Genomic DNA, 23450 nt, shown 5'->3' on the forward strand with positions numbered 1-23450 from the left:
CCTAACAGCCCTCAGAGGTCCTGGAGGGTTAGGGAGTAGGAGTCCTTCGGCCAGGGGCCTTCCATGTGTGAATCGGTGTCTGTTAAAGGCATAGCTCTTTTTCAGTGCATATGGCAATTTAAGAATGATTGAGTTAGGCCATGGAAGCTATTGAGGTGTTAGAGTGTGTTGGAATCCAGGGAAAGGCTTTGCAAGAGAACATCAACCAGGGCTCCCAAAGAGGACATTATCAAGGGATTCAGCCAGGTCAATACACACCCCAGTGGCTGGGGAGGGGAGATGTGTAGGGGTGACATTAAGTAAACACCATAAAAATGTGCTGGGTGTGAAAAACTGCTGACCTCAGACTTAGGCTGGTCTTGTGTTGATTTTCATGTGGGTGCCTCCATCATGGCCTTGGCTAATTCCCTTTAGTTTTATTCTGGTTCTCAGGATGCTTGAAGTGGTTTTAAACTTCTATGGCTTTTAAACTCCATGGTTTAGATTTACTACTACAGTCTTCTCTCATTTTTCAATTCATCACTTCAGTATCAATAAACCCTATTGTAATTTTCCCATCACTGGAGCATTTTATAGTTGAAGGGAGTTATTCCCACTCCCACATGTTAAGTGAAGAGAGAAGAGCTATCTTCTCAATTTCCTCACTGTCAGGGCATGGCAGGCCAACCCCCCAGTCCAGCCCCTGGGCAGACAGTCACTGTGGGTGATTCCACTGCCTCAGTGTTGGCTCAGCCAAGGACCAACAGTGAAAACGGAGTCTCTCTTCCACTGGGCCCTCAGCCACCCAGATCTCTTTCTCAGAGGCAGTCATTGTTACTGCTTTCTTGTATATTCACTTGTGCATTTACAAGTCTTTTTGGATGTTCACAAACACACATCTATTCTCTTATCTCCACGAAATGGTAGCATACGCTACACACAGTGCTGTAGTTAGCTTTTTAAAAATGTAACAATATATCATAGCATTCATTCCACATCAGCACCCATAGTGGTACTTTGTTCTTTTTCATGGCTGCATAATATTCCAATATCATCTATGGGTGGGGGGTATCTTAATCTACTTCTCAAGGAGTAACCAGATGTCATTTCCTCTATGGACATTTGAGTTATTTCCTCCTTGTGGTTTTATTTGCTACTAGAGGCCTCGTGCATGAAATTTGTGCACTGGAAGGGATTCCCTCAGCCCAACCTGAGCCTTTTTGCAGTCTGGGAGCCCTCGAGGGAGTGGGTCTAAGCCATCATAGGACATCCTTATTACTGCTGCGGAGGCTGGAGAGGCTCCTGCCGCTGCTGCTGTGTTCGCCAGCCGTGAGCCCGGCTTCTGGCTGAGCGGTGCTCCCACTACGGGAGCCCACTGAACACCAGGGGGCAGCCCCTGCATTGAACATCTGCCCCTTGGTGGTCAGTGTGTATCATAGTGATGGGTCGTTCTGCCATTCGGTCGATTTGCATGTTAGTCTTTTATTATACAGGGTTACAAACAGATAGGCGTGTTTGCATTTGTATTTAAGAGGCTCTATGTCTGCCCTCTAAGGGAGGTTCCTTGCTCAATCAAAGAAAATACACATTTTAAAATATGACAGATACTTCCAATTGCCTTCCACTAAGATTGTTTCATTTTCTACTCCAATAAGCAATATGCCAGTCTGAGAGAACCTGTTTTCCCCACTCTCGCTAATAGTGTGTCTAGCCAATGTTTTGAAACTTCTCCAAATCTGACAAGTAAAACAGGATATTGCGCTATAGAGCTAATGTGCCTTTCTGTCATGGGTCAGGTTCAGCATCTTTTCATTTGACACGTTCTTCATAGGCCGCTTTTTAACTGGTGCTTGAAGATGAACTGCTGCCTAAAGATCAAGCAATATGCAACTAACGTAGACATTGCAATTTTCTGGTATAGCTTTTATGCCAGTTACCTGTTTTTATCCTAATGAATATAGGGTGTGCTGCAGGGTGCTGCATGAGGGATTAGTTTCCTGCTTTAGTGAATATTTATTAAAACGTGCCCCATCAATTTTAAAAGGTGGACTTTTTTATGTATAGACATAAACATTTCAATCCTGGTTTTTGCAATCTCCACTACACCCAAAGTTGTTATATGGCAACCAATGTTGTCTTATCAGATGTAGTACTTCTTAGATTCAATTCAGCTGTGCCATTTATGAAACAGAAATTTGAGTATTAAGTGGGTATGATGGAGATGCTACGTTTCTTCATTGTGATAGTGGTATTGTGGTTTTCTTTAGGGAAAAAGAAGACTTCTCTTAGAGATTTGTACTGAAATATTTATGGGTGACATGATACATCTGGGACTTGCTTCAAAATAATTCTGGAAGGGGCGAGTGATAGCAGTGTAGATTAAATAACATTAATCATAAGTTAATCATCATTGAGCCTGGATGTTAGTTAGGTATGTGGTATTCTGTTTTTATCTATGTTTGAAATTTTCCATAAAAATTCTAAAATTCAACAGACAAGTGGTAAATTGGTGTTATGTGCAAGCCATGGTATCCCATGCGACAGGACACAGGTGTTTCACAAGCCCCAGGGGCCTGTCAGCTTGTTCTCTGCAGGGAGCCCAGGGCCGAGGACACTGCGTGTGGTAGGTGCTCAATGTACCTGAGCTCCAGCCCCCACTCTGCCCCCAGAGGCCGCTCTGCTTCCTGTTCCCGGGAGCGGCAGCGCTGATGGTGTGCTCCATGAGTGAGCTGCAGACCATGTGCTGTGGAGTTGGAGGAAGACGAAGTCCCATTCCTTCAGGGTCAGGAAGGTGCTTCCTTGGAGTTCGTGAGCTTTGATATTGAAGTGCCTGAGACAAAGAACATCACCTGCATCCAAAACATTTCTAAGCAAAGCAAAATTACTCCTCTACTTTAACATGAATGATTTCTTTTAGGAGCCCGGTAGGGAGTTGCTAACAGTTAGAGGAATAACTCAAAAGGCTGTGTGTATGTGTGTGTGGGGGGGGGGGGGCGCGCGGGGGGGTAGGATGGGGGAAGTTGTTACAAAATCTTAGAACATATCCCCATCCCTATCTGCATCTCCTCCTTTTGAGCCTGTTTTATTCTGGGTCCAGCATCATGCCATGCTGAGAAATGAATTTAATCAATGCTCTCTAGTAATCTAAGAGTAGATAGTGTCGGAATCAGAATTGGGAGGTTATCAAAGGAAGTGTCAGGAATTCAGGGTGCAGGATGGGTCCTGTGAGTATGTGTGAGTGATTCCTTAGCTCAGAAGCAGAGGGATTCATGGTTTTTAATGTTTGCATGCAGGTGTTGGTATAGTTGCCTCAGAATGAGAGCAAAAATGGATTAAGAAATAAAAACTAGTCACATCTTGACTGGAAGAAGGCTCTTTTGAGAAATCATCAATGTTACAAACACCATTCAGATATACCCAATGGGCCAGATGGTTGCTCGAATATTGCGTGTTGCCAGCTGCCCATTGCTACAGATGAAGTCTTTCCTGCTGACGTTTGTGTAAACCCCCAGCACATTATAGAGAGTTGATTCTTTTTGATGCTGTTTAACATTTGTGTCATCGTAATTAGAAACCATAAATATACATGACACCATACGATAGCTAAAATCTCCCAGCTTTCACTCTGAAGGGAGAGGGGGCTGTATTACTACCTGACAAGAGAGGATGCCTAATAATCATTTTCCATTCTTTGTAAATGCCACTTCCCTCTCATGGGATGCTCTAGATTGCTTTATGCTCTCCAAGCCTGCTCCCTTCAAAACAGCGCAGACCTTGAGGGCCACTATATATGCCCGAGCCTCACGTTGCCTGGACCACAAGTCAGGGGATACAATTCAGGGGGATCCAAACAGTTCAATTGGGTAACATACCACCCGTTCCTCGGAGGTCACAAAGCTCCCCACAGGCAGGTGGATGATGTGAAAGGAAGTGGGCAAACGAAAGCAAATCAGCTTCTTTCAACCCAGATCTTTTCTAAGGATGCCTTTCTTTTTTGCTTTGAAAGAAAGCAGATTCAGTGTCATTCACCTTGTATCTGCACCTGTCAAAAACCAAGTGTCTTTCTCTTCCACCGAAACATGTGTTTGCTGGAGTGAGAAGCAGGGCAGGAGGTGGAGGGGAGGGTAAAGGCCCGCACAATTTGGATACTTGGTCACCAATACATAAATGACCTGGGATAGAACCCCCTCCCAGGCAGGGGCGCGCTCCGCCGTACCCGGAAGGCCTCTTTAGAACACAGCATCCTTGTTTTAGGCCACGAGTCCCAGGCAGCACGTTTCAGGCTCTATAAACACAAGACTCCGATGTTCCCTGATGACTGATGTTTCTGCTTTTCAACGTGTAAATAGAAGAATGCTCTGAGTGAGTAAGTATCTGTGCACTGAGTTTACAATCTTGTCTTTCAGAAATATCGTCAGTACATGGCAGGACTTCTGGCTCCTCCTTATGGTGTTATGGAAACGGGCTCTAACAATGACAGTAAGTGAAATATGTGAACATTTTGCATCTAAAAATGTAGCGGGTGGTGTGTGTTTTCATCTGACAAAAAAATATGTCCTTCACCAGCTTGGCAGGCTCCGTTCCCAGACGCTGGCGGATAAACAGACCTGCCAGCCCACATGGGTTATGCTTTACATTGTGACTGCAGGATTATGTTATGGCTTTGGCTGATGCCCTGGAGCTTCTGCACACTCAGAATGCTTTCTCAGAATCTCTTCATTTTAGAGCAGACTCCAGTGTTGTTTCTGCACTCCTTTAAAAATAGGATTCATGAACTGTGCTTACCCTGGTCACTTCTGCACACCTGAGAGCCCCACCTCTTGCTCATGTGGATGTTATTAATCAAGGAGAGAAGCAGCACGAGTCCTTCCTATTCTCAAATCACAACCTCTCCAAACTCCAGGCCCCTCATAAGAGACCAGTCCCTGCCTGCTCAGAAAAGGAAGGAAGTTTTTCCTCTGTGATCTGATTCTCTAGGAGTGCCCACTAGACTAGACTCAAAGAAACCCCGTGTCCTGAATTTGTTTATCTGTTTAGCACTTGTTACCGATCCTGGGGGAAGGTTGTTGCATCTCTCAGCTCCCTTGCTTGGCTCCTGCACATTCACATGTGACAAGGTACCAAGTACTGGGGTTTGAGGCTGTGATGGAGCAGGCAGCACTTCCACTCTGAGCACCTGCAAGGCCCACAGGTCCACACAGTCAAGGACCCTGCCATTGAATCTTGTTTTTATGTCTTAAATGTCCCTTAACTGTGAACAGTCCTTTCCCTTCTTTATCCAGTGCAGAATCACTCTGTTGCTCAAAACCATTGAGTGATTGTCCATCACTCGCCATGGAAGGTGAATTCCAAGGCTGCTAATGCCTTAACCCAGCATGTTTAACTCTTTTGCCCAGAAAACTGAGATTTTCCTGGAAACAGCCACTGCCCTGCTCAGTCCTGACTTGGAGGCAAACAGAAGTTTGCTTTTCCCCTAGTGGAAGATGTGTTCTGGTTGGTTCCATGTCCAACCTGCCCCTAGCTTCAAATCCCCAGAGCAGTGTGAGGTAACTTGAAATGTAAAAATACAAATGTGCCACTTACACTGATGTCTCTGTCTAACCTCCTGAATGGTCTGGTGCCCAAGACAGAGGAATTAGAAGCCCACATGGTGTAAATGAGTCAGGGATACATTTTACCTCTTGGAACGCAAAGCATCTGGTAGAGAAGCAAAATCAGCATGAGATTGTGCTGTCCGGTACTCAGTCCTGCTCCTGATTCATTGATTTATTTATATACAGATTTGATAGGTGCTGCTCTTCTTCTGAGCAGTATTATGTAGTTGTTGTGTTTTGTTTTTTTTAAACACCACAATTTTACTTGGTTTGATTCATCAAGGGATTTCAGTTCCATTTTACAGGTTGATCTTACAACTCATGGTCTCTCTCTCTCCTTTTCCTCTTCTAGGGATTCCTGACAAGGAGAATGTGAGTAGCTACTCTCTCTGCCTAGCTTCTAAAAACTGTCAAAAGGTAAAAAATAATCATGGTAACCTCACCAGCAAAGAGAGCTCTTTATTCACATTCAACAGAGCAATAAATATCGTTCTAATCTTATTCTGGCATCTTTGGTGGGTCACTCTGAAGTATAAAGGGGAAAAGGTCAATTGCTATGACATGGTCATCACATGTCCTTAGCATTAAGGAGTCTGAACAAAGGTCATTTCAGGGGCAAACAATCCAAGTGCTAAATGTTTTCTTTTTCTCATGATGCATGCATAGCGGTAGGACAAATCATCAGTTTAATAGCCTAAAGAAAATGTGTTGTTTTTCCTTAGTAGGAATACAAAATTTGAAATTCAGGGTCAGAGGAGGAATGTGCCTAATTGGATCCAAGTACATTAAAGTCATTATTTCTCTTTGGAAGTCGAAAATAATTAATTGCTGTAGCTGTTTATGGAAACAGGTAGAAGGTTTAGGACAAACCTTTCCTAAGAAACAGTACCAAGTGTGCGTTCTAAGGATGGTAGTGGTGTAGTGGCATCATCCTTACATGTAAATAATCAATAATGATGTTGATTATATTAACTGGAATCTGGGTTTAGACAACGACGTGGAAGGGTTCCTGATGGAAGCAGGTAGAGTAATTCAGTGGAGCTCAGTGGCTCTCAGATGGATCATCTTGCCATTGTGTTTCTTGACTGCTGTACCCAAGTGGCAATGCTACAGAATTGTCACCCTGTTCTTTCCCTGCTCGGTCCTATGTCTACGGGCTAAGGCCTGGTCTTAGTTAAATTCCGATGATTCCTGTGTTCCTTTTCAGAGATCTGACTCTAGCTTTCTTTAGATCTCCCTCTTTTCATAATCTTGGTTGTAAAGGGCTGGGTGGGAACTCTGGCCCACTGCTGTACCGCTACAGATTTGGGTTCAAGACCAAGCAATGTTACTTCAAATTTTACACCAAAATTTTACATGGCTTGTTTAACAAAGAGTTTTAGTTCCTTCCTGTGGTGCCCTGGGCAAGCTACTTGACTTCTCTAAACACCACTGCCTCATCTTCAAAACGTGGAAGTTAGTCCTGACCACCCTAAAAGGCCATGAGGAATATTGAATGAGATAGTCTGTGGGAAGCATAGAGATATTTACAGTGGAACTCAGTAAATGTTAGGCCTATTATTATAATTATTCGTTTCTCAAGCTCCTCTCAATTTCTAGCTATCCTTCCTTCTCTGAAAATGTCCTAGCTTTTATAAAGTAACTGTCTTTTTTCCTTTATGACTCTCCTTAAAATACCTTTCTTCCATGAGCCTTTCCATTGATCATTTGCTATTTAAAAAAAAATGCTTTAGACACCGATAACAGAATGGTGATGACTAGAGGGGAATGGTGTAGGGGGGTGGGGGGAGGAGGTAGGAGAGTTGTGGGGGATAAATGGTGATGGAAGGAGACTTGACTTGGGGTGATGAACACACAATACAACATACAGATGATGTATTATAGAAATGTACATCTGAAACCTATATAATTTTATTAACCAGTGTCACCCCAATAAATTGAACTTTTTAAAAATCTGTGTGTGTTGGGGAAAGCTCTAGACAACCAGGCTACCGGGCCTTCGGAGCTCAGAGTAACATACTAGTTCTGCACACCATTCTGGACCCACATGTCTCAAAGCACCCATAACAAAAAACACACAGGTCCTTAGCCAAGTAAAGATGATAAAAGGGCCTGCTGCTTCCTCCCCCAGGGACTCTCAGGGATGAGGGGAGCGTACAGAATGGCCACACCCCAGGGAGTTTAAAATGCTCTAAGCTTCAAAAGGAAGCTCTGTCTCTCTGAGTCCCCAGTTGACCTTTCGTTGGGACCTCCCTGCAGTGGGAGGACAGGCACAAGGTTCTAAGCAGAAAGCCTACCAGTTGTCACCATGTAGCTCACTTTGGGACAAAATAGGGATTTGAAGTTGGCAGGAAGTTTGGCGCAGTGATTTAGGGGGTGGCCAGGCGGTCCCCCCTGCATTAGTTGTGGTGTCTGCTTAATTGCATTTGTTTGGGCCATCCTGTGTCAAATCCTCTGGCAACTGGACAAGCACACGTTTTCCCTATCAGCAAATAGAGTGGACGTAATGTCATCCTGTGCTCTTAGGAAATCTCCCCAGTGCCTTTGGTCAGAGGAAAGCAAATGAGATGAAAGACATTGGTGAGCAGAGTTGAAGCTCCTAGAAAGATAAAAAGAAGCTTAAGATCCTTAAAGTGGTGCTAATTGAACTTTTTCCTTTGGAAGAGACTAGTTGTGTTGTGATGGTTTCTTTAATCCTTTACGTTCTTTAACTACATGCTGGGCAATATTATATTCCCTTTATGTTTCTAAATAGCAATAACATGCCTGTGACTGAAATAAAAGCACTTAGATTATTGTTTCAGTGTCCAAACAGAGTCTTTGTGGAAAGAATATATTCTCCTTTCCAGCTTCTACTCTTGATTTTGTTAATCACCATGTTTAACTTTTAATCAAGTATGAAGATGTCAGTAAGTGGTGTTTTCACCTGCCTTGCCAGCTATATTTTCTTTCCAGACCCAGGCTTATCTTGCATAAAAAGAACTTTCTCTTCATAAATTGCACTTTCGTGGAGACAAATGGACTGGCAGTTAATTTGCAAGAGTATTTTCTTGACTACTTACTGTAATTGGTAGGGATTTTTAACGTTAAGTAACACAGGATACTGGAACCTATAAAATAATTGATGAAAATATTAGAAAAATGACCACTGACCCAATAATGCAAGAAAGACTACTTTGGTAAGGGTGTAATTGTTTGTTGCTGTTAGGTTTATAAAGAAATTCTTTTCTTTGATTTAAGTTGTATTTTTTTTTCTGTCTTCTATATGTGCTAACCTGACTGACCATGTTTAACACAGAAGCTAAAAAAAAAAATCACAAATAAAAGAAAGCTTTATAGTTGAATATTACTGTTGTCCTTTGAAGGAATGAGCTTGCCTATAATTTCTTGCTACTTATGTAGATTTTGCTGCTTACTGTGCTCTATATCCTTCTGAGAGACAACTGCTATGGAATTTTGTAGTCTTAGAAGTTTATAGTTTTCTTCCTAAGTGTGCAAGAAGCTGGAAAATAGACTCAGGAAGAAATTACACAATAATCCCATTTCCTGACTTATAACATCTTGTTTCCAAAAAGATCATTTGAGATCTTCATTTTTAAGGCAGTTGTAGTATTGATAGTGTTGCTAGCAAGTTTCTTGCTAAGTATGGAAGCATGCTTTCCCAGCAAAGAACACAGAGATCAAAGGTTTCCAAAACTCTGGAAGAACTGACACTAGCTATTAATAATAAGAAGGTGGTGGTGGGGGGTGTCTTATAAAACTATTTGTAGGTCTAGTTTTAAAAACTTGACTTAATTCTGGCCACAGTAGCTCAGTGGTTGAGCATCCACTTATGAGCCAGGAGGTCACGGTTTGATTCCTGGTCAGGGCACATGCCTGGGTTGTAGGCTCGATCCCCAGTGGGGGACATGCAGGATGCAGCTGACCAATGATTCTCATTGTTGATGCTTCTCTCTCTCTCTCTTTCCCTTCCTCTCTGAAATATATCAATAATAATAATAATAATAATAATAATTGACAAAGTTTGTCAAATGCTTTAAAATAGTGGTTCATTTATATGAAGAACAATTTTCAAAAATTATTATAAAGACAAGGTTTTAAAATAGCAGATAGGGAATAATCTATACCATTTTTGAAAATTCTCATTGAGGAGAGAACAATAATAAGCAAGAAACTATTAGGGTTAAAAGGTTAGGGATTTTAGGGACTATAATAACATTCATCTCTATTTTTGCTCTTTTTCAAGGTTAGAGAAAACAAATTAGAATATTTCCCACCAATTAAATGACGATATCTTATTTTGCCATTATAAACTGGCTGTGGTTCTGGGCCAGATGAAGAAGAAAGGAAGGCATGGTTGCTGATACAAGCTCAAGTGTAAAAAAACATAGATAATCCCATAAAACCCCTTTAGCACACTACTGGAATCAAACCAACAGTTTTCTACAGAAACAAAGGTTTTTTTAAATCTGCTTTAAAGCATGACTGGTGCATGCTCGGAGCTTATCCAACTGTCGTGGCCAGAGTTTGAGGGCTTACCCAGCAGCCGTTCTCCGTTCCCGGGTGAGAACATTTTCCCTAGTGCTGACCCCACCCTGAGACAACACTCATGTCACATGGGCTGAGAGTGCAAAGCTCCACACAGGAGAGCAAACCAACCAAATGCTGGGGCCTTACAAAACCCTGAGCCTGCCCGTTTTGGTTTTGAAGGGCAGATTGCTTACTGCCCCGTGAAGATTAGATCTAGGGTGTAGCTGACCCCGTTCTGCGCGATGCCTGGTGTGTAAACACGCATTTCTTCAGCTGGCGGATTGGAATGCGTCGCTCAGTGAGCCAGGACTTGCTCTGCCCAGCCTCCTGGAGCACACCGGGGCCCATGTCGAAGGTGCCACGGACAGCCTCAGCTCTCTGAAGACATGTTTGTTTTTGTGTTTGTGAGTTACACCTTTTACGGGGCAGAATGCCCTTGTGAATTTCTTTCTGCTTTTTGTTCCATCTGTTCCTCTGCGCTGTGTAAGAGCTGGCCGTGCTGTCTGTCTCCCTCTCTAGCTTCTGCAGTGGTTTATGGATGGAATTTTTAAGGTAAATGCGCAGGCAGTTGTCCTTCAGCTATGTAGTAAATAGTGAGCGCAGTAACACTCTAAAAGTCTGACATTGTGTTGTCAGACCATGTGTTTGTTGCCTCTAAATGTTCTCAGCCGTGTTCATGGGACCTTCTTGTGGTGAGTTTCCTTGGCAAAGGGGCACCCATTGGGGTATATTGGGGTGCTGCCTTGCTAGCATGTTTTAGAATTATGTTTATAATATTATGGATTGCATTTGGTGATTGTTTTAATACTCCAATTTTGGCTCTTCTACATTAAAAATTTTTTTTTTAGGACATAGAACATTTCTTTTAAATCCTCACCTGAGGAGTGAGAATATTTTTTTCCATTGATTTTTAGAGCAGAAGGGGAGAGAGAGAGAAATATTGATATGAGAAAGACACATCCATTGGTTGCCTCCCACATGCCCCCAATTGGGGGTGGGGATCGAACCTACAATCCAGACATGTACCCTTAACCGGAATCAAACCTGAGACCCTCTGATCCGCAAGCCTATGCTCTCATCACTGAGCCCACCAGTCAGGACAGGAAATAGAACCTTTAAATGTTGCTGCAAGGCTAACGGGATTTTTGGGTTGTCACTGATGGTTTTCTAGGGCTGCTTTGAATATATTCTCTCATTTGTTTCTGTAATCAGAATTTGCCTTGGCCAGATGTCCCAGAGAGAACCTGGGTAGCATTAGTAGTTAAGCATCATGATCAGGAAAGAAATGAGATTCCCTCTCTTTCTAGCCAACAATTTCTCTGGCTCCCACTTTAAAACATAGCATGGCCTTCAGGTGAGCCTGCTCAGTAGCAGCTCGCTGCTGAGAATTAGTTCCACTATCAGCGGGGACAAGGAGCCTAATCTCATGTTGATAATAATGTGCTCCTCTGCTGATTCCAAAGCTATGGGAGAGGGAATTGTTGTCCGCAGAAATATTTCATCCTGTGCTGCAGGCAATTATGTTCATCACCAGTAACTTTGGGTTGCTAGCGTATTATCTCGACTGATTGTGGGGATAAAATGCATAGTATCTTTTATGTTTGATGAATTTGAAGCTTCATTGTTCTTGTTTTGAGAAATTGAAACCAAATTATTTACAAAATATGTCTTATGTGTAGGAGAGATAAATGGCAGTGTTCTCAGATTGGATAAATTAATCTAGTGATTGCATGTCATTTAGGATTTGAATTCTTTTCTAGTAACAATTCTGTCAGACCAACTCCCCTGAGTCCAGAAATATTAAAATATTCTGTAGTCATTCTCTTTAGCTTGATGTAAAATTGCATTGAAGTGAGATAGGTGATAGATACATATATACATGCACATACACACGTATATAGACACATACATATGTTTGATTGTATAGATATATATTTATCTATTTTCATTCTTAAAGTTTTCTGAAACAAAATTTGTAAAGCCACCTTTAGTAATAAGATCTGGCATTCTTATTGCCAGTTTTGTTTTTTTTTAATTTTTTTTTTTTTTATAAATGTTTAAGTTTTCTTCAGTTTAACTTAGTTTTATTTTCTATTTTCCTTCAAAGGATGATTCGGAAATACCCATAGAATATGCCATCTATTTGCTCAAAAACCTTTCATTTATTGCATGTGTATTGACCGATCCCAGGCCCATGTCAGGCTCCAGAAATAAAATACGGTTCCTTCAGGGTGCTGCAGTGAGCAGTTGCAAGTGGGGGCAGACACGTGAACACAAAAGTACCGTGAAGGATCACGGGCATTGTGTGGGCAGAGAGTGTGGCATGAGGTGTGGCCTTAGGAGCTCTCCAGGCTTGAGTTGAAGTCCAGCTCAGCTTCTGACTACCCATGTGAGGGTAGACAAGTTAGTGAACCTCCTAGTCCTCTGTTTCCTCGTCTCCAGGAGGATTAATGGGATGAAGCATTCGAAGTGCTTAACCAGTGCTACTACCCATAGTGTACTCTCAGGAGACACATGGGGCGGGGGTGGGAGATGGGGAGGAAGGAGTCTTTTGTTAAAAATGGCAGCTCTGGATGGTGGATGCCTTAGGAGCCTGTTGTTCACTCTGATACCCAGCTCCTTTTCTGCTGTAATTTGCTCAGTCAGTGCCCCCTTATTTCTATTGTTCTCTTTTGTGTCCTTTATTTTCCCTTCTCTTGAAGGACTCACCCAGCAAAGATTTCCATTGAATCTTGCCCTCTTTTACCTTTTGCACTTGTCAAGGTCGTTTTAAACTTTATTTCAGTTCTTCTAAGTGCCAACCAGTCCCACCCACCCAATTGGGAATCGTGGTCAAATTTAATGAGAATGCGTTTGATTCCATAGTCAAGGCTTAATCAGCATTTTACATCTAGCAATGTTCAGCAGATGACCTAACCTTGTGAAATTTAATTTGTTTGTACTAATTTATTTGTATACATGATAAAATTACACCTTCCAGATATGAAGAGACACACACAACAACTCTTAGGAAAACATACCATGAGAATACTGGATGAAAAACAAGTATAAGTCATTAAAGTCACTTTTGTCATGCTTTTCACTCACTTATAATTTGGGGGGAAAGGGAAGACAATAATTTTCTTTCTATTTCAGGAGGCATTGGCATGACTGAGTTCAATACTCATTCATTTTTATAGTCCCTGTCCCCAGAAATGCATCAATTTTTGTTGCTGACACTTAATACCCAGCAGCCTTGTACAAGTCACTTACCTCCATAAGCTTCAGCTTCCTCATCAATAACAATGGCGATCTCTGAACTGCTACAATAACAGGATTGTTTGGGGGCATCAATGACAGTAAAGCATGAAGGAAATCCCAAAACTTAGAAAAAACAACATTGTTTTACGTTCCCTGGAGCTTAATTCTAAATAAGATCACACCCTTGTCTGCAGTCTCAGCCCAAGGACAGTGTTCTGACCTGAGGGATCTTGGAGGTTGACCAGTGGGTTCTGGTTTCTATGGAGATGGGGGCTGGGAAGCTTTATAGAGGTGCCCTTGCATCCTGTTAGGACGTGGTCCAGTTCTAAGTTCTGGAAACAACTTAGGATGCCAAATGGCAAGTCATTCATCTTAAAGTCCTTATAAGTTGGCTCAGCCAGGAGAATGAAAAATTCCAAATCACACCAAATGCTTACTTAGTGCTGTAATATGATAACCGGATCCCAAACAAAGTGAGGAAACCACACCCAAAGTTGACTACAAGGATGGAGGAGGATAGAGAGTCAGAACAGGAACTTCAAGATAAGCTGGGGAAGGCGCCTGGATTGTGTGGGGCACAGCAGAGAATCATGGGTGTTATCAACACAGTCAGCCCTGGGCCTTCTAGCTTTAGAGTATGTGAGGTTTTTTAATACTATTATGTTTACCCAATCCTCTCAGTGTTAAAGCATTGCTGTGTACACTGTCTAGTAAAGGAATTTGTAATATAAATGCAAAAGTGGCTCTATCATTCAACAAGGTTTTCTTTTAAATGAAGCAGGTCATGGGCCCTCCCTCACCTACCCCTCAACCTCCTACTTCCCCAGCTTTGTATTTTGTGTTTTTTCTTCCTCTCTCTTTGGTGTGTGGTGTATTTAGAAAAACACTTGGGCTCCCTCTGGTGGCCATTCCAGTATTTTTTCATGTCTAACCTGAAAGCCGAAGATTTAGTTACCTGACACACAATTTTTGGATAGAAGTGGAAGTGTTAATAGTAAATGTTATTTTTTTATTGTAAGATGCCTGATAATTTGAAATATCGGAATTGGATAAAATATCCAATTCATTCATTCATTCATCTTTCATCTAATATGCTGTTGATACTTAGCTTTCCTAAATGAAGGGGTATTTAATCTGCAAGTCCATAGAAAGAAATTTAATTCTAATCCTGTAGGTTAAACAGATTTTTCTCAAGCAGAGATCCTATTAATAACCAAGTTTTTATAGAATGCTTCCTGTGTATTAAATCAGAGTTAGGCATGGTGGGAAACAATTTGTTACTTACCATTTAAAAAATATATGAAAATGCTCTTTTTGAATGGTTGACAGTGTTGTATTATTTCTTTTTTATTCTTTAAATCAAATCAAAGTCCCATTCTATTTCCCCCCACCCCAAGAGGTTTTTATCCTATTAAGTGATTATTTTTCTAGGCCAGATTACTTTTTAATTGTGTCAACGTATTAGTCAGTATACAGGCTCAATTGCAGTAACATTGACCTAAATATAAAAATCTCTTAAATTAGATAGAATATAATTTTCCCTCATGCTAATTGTCCAGATGTGATTGGTCCAGGGTTAATATGGCATCCCATGTAGTAATGTATTTTTATGATTGAAAGCCTCTTCTTGATTATTGTATTTTTAGGGTATACTTGCATGTATCAAAAATAAAAATAAAAGATATATATAAATTTAAATCTTAGCATTTAAAAAATTCTTATGACTGTAATTTCTATTAAAATTTTTCTTTTGGATTGAGGTATGACAGGCTATGAAAATAAAGCATGGTGCCTTCAGGGAGTTGCAGTGGGCAGATGGAGCAGACATGAAAATACCAAAGTACCGTGAAGAGTCATGGGCACCGGTGGGCACAGAGTGTGGCATGAGGTGTGTGGCAGTTAGCAGTAGGACACAGTTGTCAAAACAAAGTAAATATTTTATAGATTTTTATAAATAATTATTAAATGTTAAAGTAAATTAGTATTGAAAATGCATCGCTGAGTGACATGCGTACTTTTTAAAATTGAATTGATTGATGCAACAGGGGTTTGACATTAATTCTATTCCCCTTTTTGGTTTTTAGATAAGCAAATACTGGGAAAGCCTGCTTACATAAGTAAACAAATGGGAATGGAAATAGACTTAGATTTAGCAAAGCCACTAAGTTCTTTGACTCCTAGGCAGCTAGTGCGGTACTTCATGGAGAGATAGAGGTGATGGTAAAGTCCCAGTGGAGATGATGGGAAGAGTTATATTCTGGATGGATTTTGAAAATGGAATTCATAGGATTTTCTGGGGGATTAGATGTGAGGAGAGAAAGAAAGAAGGGAGTCAGGAGAGCCTCAGCGTTTGGGCCCTGACCACCTGGAAGGATGCAGCTGCCAACAGGTACGCAAGGGAAAGCTGGGGATAACGTGAGTTTGGAGACCTAGTTTGGAGGTCCTTGTACTAGACAGAACCCAGGAATGAGGTGTGAATAGACTTTTGTTCTGTCCTCCCCGGTCCTGTCAAAAGTTAATGAGAATAAACATTTGTGAGAGTGATAATGAGGTTTGATGTTGGGTATTTATACTGAGTATTATGTGCCTGGGGCATGAATGAAATTAGATTGTGTCTGAAAGAAATAAAAATGAGACAAAAATCAGCAAGAATTTTATTAGGTTTGTCACTTCCCTCTGTTAAATTTTGTAGATTTTTAAGAGAATGGATGTTTGTAAGTAAACGCAATGTGTCTCTGTCGATGTCACCTTCTGAATTAATAAAAGGTTGATGTATGGAATATTTTAAGTGCAAATAGGAAATGTATCAAGCTAACAAAGTGCTGCTAATAGACATCCTCAGGGACCCCATTTAATGAATAGGTAGAGGGATATTATTTGCAACTTATCCCACAAATTATTTCTATATGACTCAGTGATTTTAAAGGGGATGGCCTGCATGAAACAATTTGTTTTCTTAATTAGTTTAATTATTCTCTATAGTTTCTAATACTACTAAATGGGATAATAACCACTTTTTCTTAAATAAATTAATTTTCCTAACCTAGCTACTAATGTTCAATTAATAAAGTTTGATGGAGTGAAGTAATTCCATAATAGGAGGGGAAATTGATCATATTTTAGTTAATTCTTTTTAAATCAACCAACATTTATTAAGGACCTATTATGTGCCATGCAGGCACTTATCTTGGCTCTAGAGATACTAAGTCCAATAAAACTAATTCAAAGAGCAAACAACCTATTATAATAGCTTAAACAGTGTAGGAGAGAGATAGGTAAATGGATAATTATATCAGAATATGGTACTGAGAGAAATTAGACTCAAGTTCTGAAATACCTCAGACGTTGTAAGAGCCACATCACTTGAATACAAAGGATTTCTGAAAAAAGAATGTTTCATTATCCACACACACCCAGCATTCTTCCTCTTCACAAGAATGCAGAGTTATTGTGTAACTTCAGACTACGTGGATTGTAAGTGGCAGAAATGCATATCAAGCCACCACAAAAGCAAACAAGGGAGTACGTTGGGGATCACAGCCCGAGCCCAGAGGAAGAACAGGCGTGGAGTCGCCTCCAGTGTACAGAAGCCAAGGACTCTCCTTATTCCCACTTCTCCCCAAGCCTGGAAACGTGGCCACCAGCAGTTTCTAGATCTTCCATGGCAGCTACAGTTCGGAAACCTTGAGGAAGAAGACTGATGGGTCTCATGTGGGTCATGTCGTCCCTTCACCCCCAACTCTGAGCCAGGGTGGGCTCAGCTCTGAAAATGAAGAGAAGGTCTGTGCTAGGAAATAGTAGATGTTTACTATGCTTCCCCAGTGAGGCACATTGGGCTGACTACTGAAAAATCAGCCCCCTTCCTTTGGTGTACTCAGGTAGCATCATAATGCAATCACTATCTCATTTGGGGTTAGTCTTCACCCCTTGTTTATCAAGAGGTAGGACAGCAGCACTCATGAGAAGAATGTTGACATCACATTTTGCAATAGCTTTGATTGCGGTATGCATTGTGCTTCAGAAATTCCATGCATTCTATTCCATCAGAATCACAATTTCCTTTTCGCTGTCTTCTTAACATGTATGATGTGGAAATTAACAAGACTTGATCTTGTTAAATCTTTTGAGATACTTCGGTCTGAGTTCTGAACCAGAGAAGCAATTCTGTTTTTCCTAGATACAGGAATTCTTCTTTCTTTTTTTTTTATCAATTTGATTTTAAGTCTGTAAACTCTATGAGCCAAATATACATTCAGATGAGTCATTGAAGCTTACATAGTGTGCCCAAAAGGAAATGTGTATGCCAAGAGTGTAAAATGAAGTCTAGCAAGACGGTGGATCTTTTAAACAATGGCTATATTTTCCTGGTCATAAATATAGTAGAGCTTATATTGAATATTTGGAAACATAAAACTGTTTTAAACATCTACCATACATGCCACCACCTAGAGCTCTGTGTATTTTACATGTTTAATATTTAGAACCAAATTTAGTTTACAATATATATATATTTTTCCATAGCCTGTGTTTTTCAATTATGTTTGTAAAGGACTATTTTATTATTTAATATTTTCTCAACCATTTGGGAAAATGAATTTCCACTGCATTACTTCTTTTTCAAACAGCAATGTGAATCTTGTAAATGGTAGTTTTCTCACCATCCCCTCCCCATTTTCAGAATTATTTTTTGTTACATTGCAGTTCTTCCTTTAGTTTTGACATTCTGAGTCTTTCCCTGGTATTAGTCCCCTTATGTGTGAAAATCTTCCTTTAGAAATTCTTTTAAAACAGGTCTGCTGGCCACCAATTTTCCTTTATCTGGGAATGTCTTTCTTTTCTCTTTTAACCTTCATTTCTAATGGATATTTTCTCAGGAGAGAATTATGGGTTGAGAGTCTGAATCTTTCAGCATTTTTCATGAACCAGTATTGATATATTATCGGTAAAGCCCATTGTTTATTCAGATTTCCTTTCTTTTTACCTGGTGTCCTTTTTCTGGTCCAGGAAGGATATCACCTTACATCTTGTGGCCCTGTCACCTTAGGCTCTTGTAGGTTTCTCAGGCTTTCCTCACTGATGCCTGACAGATTTGAGGGATAACAATCAGGTATTTAGGAGAATGTCCCTCATTTGTGATTTGGATGATTTTTTTTTCCCCATTAGATTCAGATTATGGGTTGTGGGGGGGGGGGGGGAACCCACAGAGGTAATGCATCATTTTTATCACATGGTATCAAGAACATATATAATTAATACGACTTATCGTTGTTGATGTTGACCTTGATGACCTGGTTAAGGTCGTATTTGCCAGTTTTTCCCACTGTGAAGTCCCTCTCCCCGATGGCTCTTTCCACGCTGAACTCTGGAAGTCACCATGCACTGTGGACACTTTGTGTTATGCTCCACCTCCTTGATAGTGACGATCTACATAAATTATTTAGAATCCTTCTACATGAGAGATTTGTCTCTTCTCTCACATTTATTTATTCAGTCATTTATTTATATCAGGTTAGACTCACACACTTTTAATTTATACTTTGGGTTATAATCCAATACTATTATATTTATTTTGTTGCTCAAATTGTTCCAGCTTTGGCCATTGGGTGCCCTTTCTGTTGGCTCCTGTGTTCTTTGGCAAACTCCCATTTTTGTATTTTGGGCATGTTCTTACTTTATGACTCAACCAGATGTGTGTATACTCCCTGTCCCCATCTTAGCCACAGCCCTTTTGCCAGGGGTCTTTGGTTTCTTTAACTGAAGAATGGTATTAGGAACTAAGATCCAGGTGGCAGGATGGTATTAGAAACTAAGATCCAGGTGTGCTTTTTTCTGTTGGGATGTTCTAGCTTCTAAGCCTTTTCAGCAGAGAGAGCGAGGAAATACATCCGGCATACGTACCTGTACAAATTTGTTTATACACCCATCTGTATCTATATTTAGTTCATACTGATTTTTCTAACTCTAATCCATCACCACGTAAATTATGCTAGCCAAGATGTCCCCTTAAACAGTAGTCTTCCCCACTGTTTCAGATTCTGTGGTCCCAGTTACCCTCAGTCAACAGAAGTCCGAAAATAGTAAATGGAAATTTCTGGAAATAAACACTTCCTGAGTTTTAAATTATGCACCATTCTGAGTAGGGTGATAAAATCTTGCTCTATTCCACCCTGTCCCTCCCAGGATGTGAATCCTCTCTTTGTCCAGCGTATGCACACTGTATACGCTCCCCACCCATTAGTCACTTAGCAGCCCTCTCAGTTATCAGATGGACTGTCCCTTATCACAGTGCATGTGTCAGATAACCCGTATTTTACTGGCCACATTCTGCCCTGGCCAGTTTGGCTCAGTGGATAGAGCATCGGGCCTGGGAACTGAGGGGTCTCAGGTTCGATCCCGGTCAAGGGCATATGCCCGGATAGTGGGATTGATCCTCAGCGGAGGGCTTGCAGGAGACAGCAGATCAGTTATTCTCTCTTATCATTGATGTTTCTATCTCTCCCTCTTCCTTCCTCTCTGAAGTCAATAAAAATATATTTTAAAAAATAATGCCACATTCACTTAACCTTTATTGTAGTATATTGTTAAAACTGTTCTATTTTATTATTAGTTACTGGAGGCCTTCCTTCCCCTGGCTGCTGGCTCCAGTTTTCCTCCGGCCTCCGGGGCCCAGGCCTTCTCTCTGGCTGCCGCCTTCCCTCTGTAAATTTAACATGGGTTGTAGAGTTTCCATGGAACATGAAATGTGTGTCGCTTATTTTGAATTTAATACATTACCTAAAAGTACTTGTGAGAATTTCTGAGACTTTGATGGATTCGACTTATATCTTCAGAAACTTATATGTGGCTGTAGAAAACAGCTTTTCACTTTCTCGAGAGTCAAATCATTGGGCTTCTTAAGCATAATAGCTGAGAAGCAGGTGATTGTATTGTATTTACAATGGAATGTATGAATAAAATACGTTGATATTTTGTTAATATTTATTATGATCTACTTGAAAAAGTTATGTTTGGCAGGTATAGCAACTATTTAAATGAAATAGCTGTAAACATTTAATTAGATACCAACTTAAATACTCTTTTTGTTTTAATTTTTCATATGTTTGTATTCCTTTGAGGGCGTTATTAGTGTCTAAGCAGTAGACATTTGACATTTGCAATCAGTATTCACATTTTTCCCAGAGTTACTAAATGAATGAATATGTGTAAAGATGCCAGGCTGTCCTCGAGGCCCACTCTCTCTCCCCGGGCTCTACTCCTGAACCCACCCACTGTGGAGGTTGGTGGTGGCCAGGTTTTTGCACAACACAGACTGCTGCCCGTTGGGCCCAGTGTCATGATCACATATGACTGGGTGCTATTCAGATGCTAAGTTTCAAAATCCCAGGTCTCCTTTTTTTATGTATAATAGAGGGTTAGTAAATATTTTTTTATAAGGAGATAAGTAAATTTCTTGTTCTAACATAGTTTTTCTTTTTCTTTTAACTTTCATTAAAGATTAGCATATGCATGTAAAATGCACAAGTGTCATTTAGGTAAATACATTCTCACTGACACAGTCATGTAACCTGCACTCAAATCAAAAAAACAGAACATCACCACCACCCCAGAAAGAAACTCGTGGTTTCTCCCCCAACTAAGGTTTCTATACTTTAGATAAATGAAATCACCTGGCACATACCTTCTACCCAGCTTCTTTCATTAAATATTATGTTTGTGAAGTTTATCTCATTCTGTTATGGAAATATATCGTAATATATTGTCCATTCTGTTGTTGATGGGCTATTATGAATAGTTGTGTTCTAAGCATTCTAGTTATATGTCTTTTGGTGAATATATGCACATATTTCTGTTGGGCTTTTATGTAGTGGGTTTGTTCTGTAGTTAGAAATACACATGTTCATATGTAGGGCCTGTGTATGGACTTCTATGAATTTCAATTAACCCCTGAAATTATAAGCATAATTTTGGATATACATATGTATATGCATCTTAAGGGTGCTATCACTTGTATGAATTCTCAAAACTGTCCCCAAAAAACATTCATAAATACTTAGCAAAACAGTAAAAACTCAAAACTTATCTTGTGTCTATCATGAGAAAGTAAGAGAAAGTCAAGATGATGGAGAGAGATGGTTTCACGCCTCTGAGACCATCTGTTTTTAAGAACTTCGTTGATCTAAAGGAAATGCAAGTGTCAACTTTAAATTCATGTTTCTCCCTTTCAACCTTAAAACACCATATTACAGATATGAACTGAAGAGAAATTTATCTCTAGGAAGGAAGAAACAAAAGTAAAGTAGTCCATAAATTACTTGCCAAAATCCAATAAACTGAGTCTTTCCATATCTAACCATAAGGAGCAAAACTGAAATTTCAGAAATGAGAAGAAAAATTCTTTCCATTCTTTTTATACCACAGCCAGGTAAAAACCTCCCAAGAGATTTCTCCATGTACTAGACAAGTAAATATTTAATGAATAATCCCTAGGTACAAAGCACCACGGGGATTGCCAGATAACAAGAACACATTTTTTTTTTTTTTTTTTTTTTTAAGGAGCTCATGTTGTACTTGGAGAAACAGGTAAACAGCTGTGGCACAAGCAGTGAAATATTTGCAGTAATGGAAACTCAGGAAATGCAGAAAGACTGGAAGTTCAGCTCAGGACACAATTGATGTATATAGAAAACATTCTATAGCTCCCTCAAAATAAGAAATTCAGGACTGATGGACCCAGAGATGTGACACTATCTCTCTCCATCATCTTGACTTTCTCTTATTTTTTCATGATAGACACAAGGTAAGTTATGAGTTTTCACTGTTTTGCCTTTACTTGATCACTAATCTCCCTAAATAGTTCTTTAAATTGTTTCATCTAATGCATTAATTATGAATCTTTAAAGCACCAAGGATGAGAAAAATCATTTGTTGTGGGCTGATTTTCAAATACACACTCACACACACACACACACACACACACACACACACACACACACATTCTTATTGATTTCAGAAAGGAAGGGAGAAGGAGAGAGAAATAGAAACTTCAATGATAAGAATCATTGATTGGCTGCCTTCTGCATATCCCCATCTGGGTATCGAGCCGAAACCTGGACATGTGTTCTGGCATGTTCTCTGACTGGGAATAGAACTGTGACCTCCTGGTTCATAGGTCAACATTCAATCACTGACCCACACCAGCCAAACTATGGGCTGATTTCTTTAGTTTCTCAGATTGTGTGAGAGGGTGTGTTCCTAGTTGGGCCAATCTCGTTTTAAGTATTTATAGCCCAAACCTAACATTGTAACCCCAATTAAGCATCATTTACCAGAATATTCCCCTTTGAATTCTAATAAATTAACTTTAGCACATTACAGATGGCATCCTTAAATGTCCATAGAATAAGTTTATATTTTTATTCGAACTAGAATTACAGAACATGGCAACTCATACTTCATGTTTTTATTTACAGTATATTATTACAAATGTGTTGTTATGTTACCTAATTTTACATCCAGGTCTGTGATTCATTTTGAGTTATTGTTTGTGAATGGTGTCAGGCCTGTGTCCAGGTTCATTTTTTTTTTTAATGTGGATATATCTAGTTGTTCCAGTGCCAATTGTTGAAAAGATTGTCTTTTCTCCATTCTGTTGTTGCTCCTTTGTCAAAGATCAATTTGTGTGGGTCATTTATGCGGGTCTATTTCTGGGCTCTCTGTTATGTTTCCATTTGTCTGTTTTTCTGCCAACACCACACTGCCTTGATTACTGTGGCTTTATAGTAAGTCTTGAAGTGGAATAACATCAGTCCCCCAGCTTCATTCTCCTTCAATATTGTGTTAATTCTGTGTTAATTCTTTTGCCTCATTATATGAATCAGTTTGTTAATATCTATAAAATAACTTGCTGGGTGCAGTTTCTAACTTCTAGCTTTGTTGGAATAGAATCTCTGAAAAGACTGGGCTGGTGGTTCCAGCATTTGATGCAGGCATGTGGTCTGCCTTCTTCCCCTCCCACCCTTTCTGTCCTTCCTTCTCTGTGGCTGGTCTATTGAGGAAGGAGGGGGAAGGAAGACATTTCTTTTTTAGAGTTCTTGTCTCTGTGCTTAT

At 40.2% G+C, this 23450-nt stretch overlaps 1 protein-coding gene across 6 annotated transcripts in view; it reads left to right on the forward strand.

Moving 5' to 3' along the window:
• RAPGEF4 (Rap guanine nucleotide exchange factor 4) overlaps positions 1 to 23450 on the forward strand; it is a 244770-nt gene that overhangs the window by 132560 nt on the left and 88760 nt on the right. For 4 of the 6 annotated variants that reach the window (XM_084892292.1, XM_084892293.1, XM_084892294.1 and 1 more), the window contains 2 exons: positions 4386 to 4458; positions 5926 to 5945. In XM_084892292.1, the coding sequence (XP_084748418.1) occupies positions 4386 to 4458; positions 5926 to 5945 (93 nt within the window). Of the gene's footprint in view, positions 1 to 4385; positions 4472 to 5925; positions 5946 to 23450 lie in introns of all 6 variants that reach the window. The other 2 variants (XM_084892297.1, XM_084892296.1) reach the window with 1 other exon arrangement.

This window comes from Pipistrellus hanaki (assembly GCF_964339955.1).
Source record: "Pipistrellus hanaki genome assembly, chromosome: 8".
Taxonomy (NCBI): Eukaryota; Metazoa; Chordata; class Mammalia; order Chiroptera; family Vespertilionidae; genus Pipistrellus; species Pipistrellus hanaki.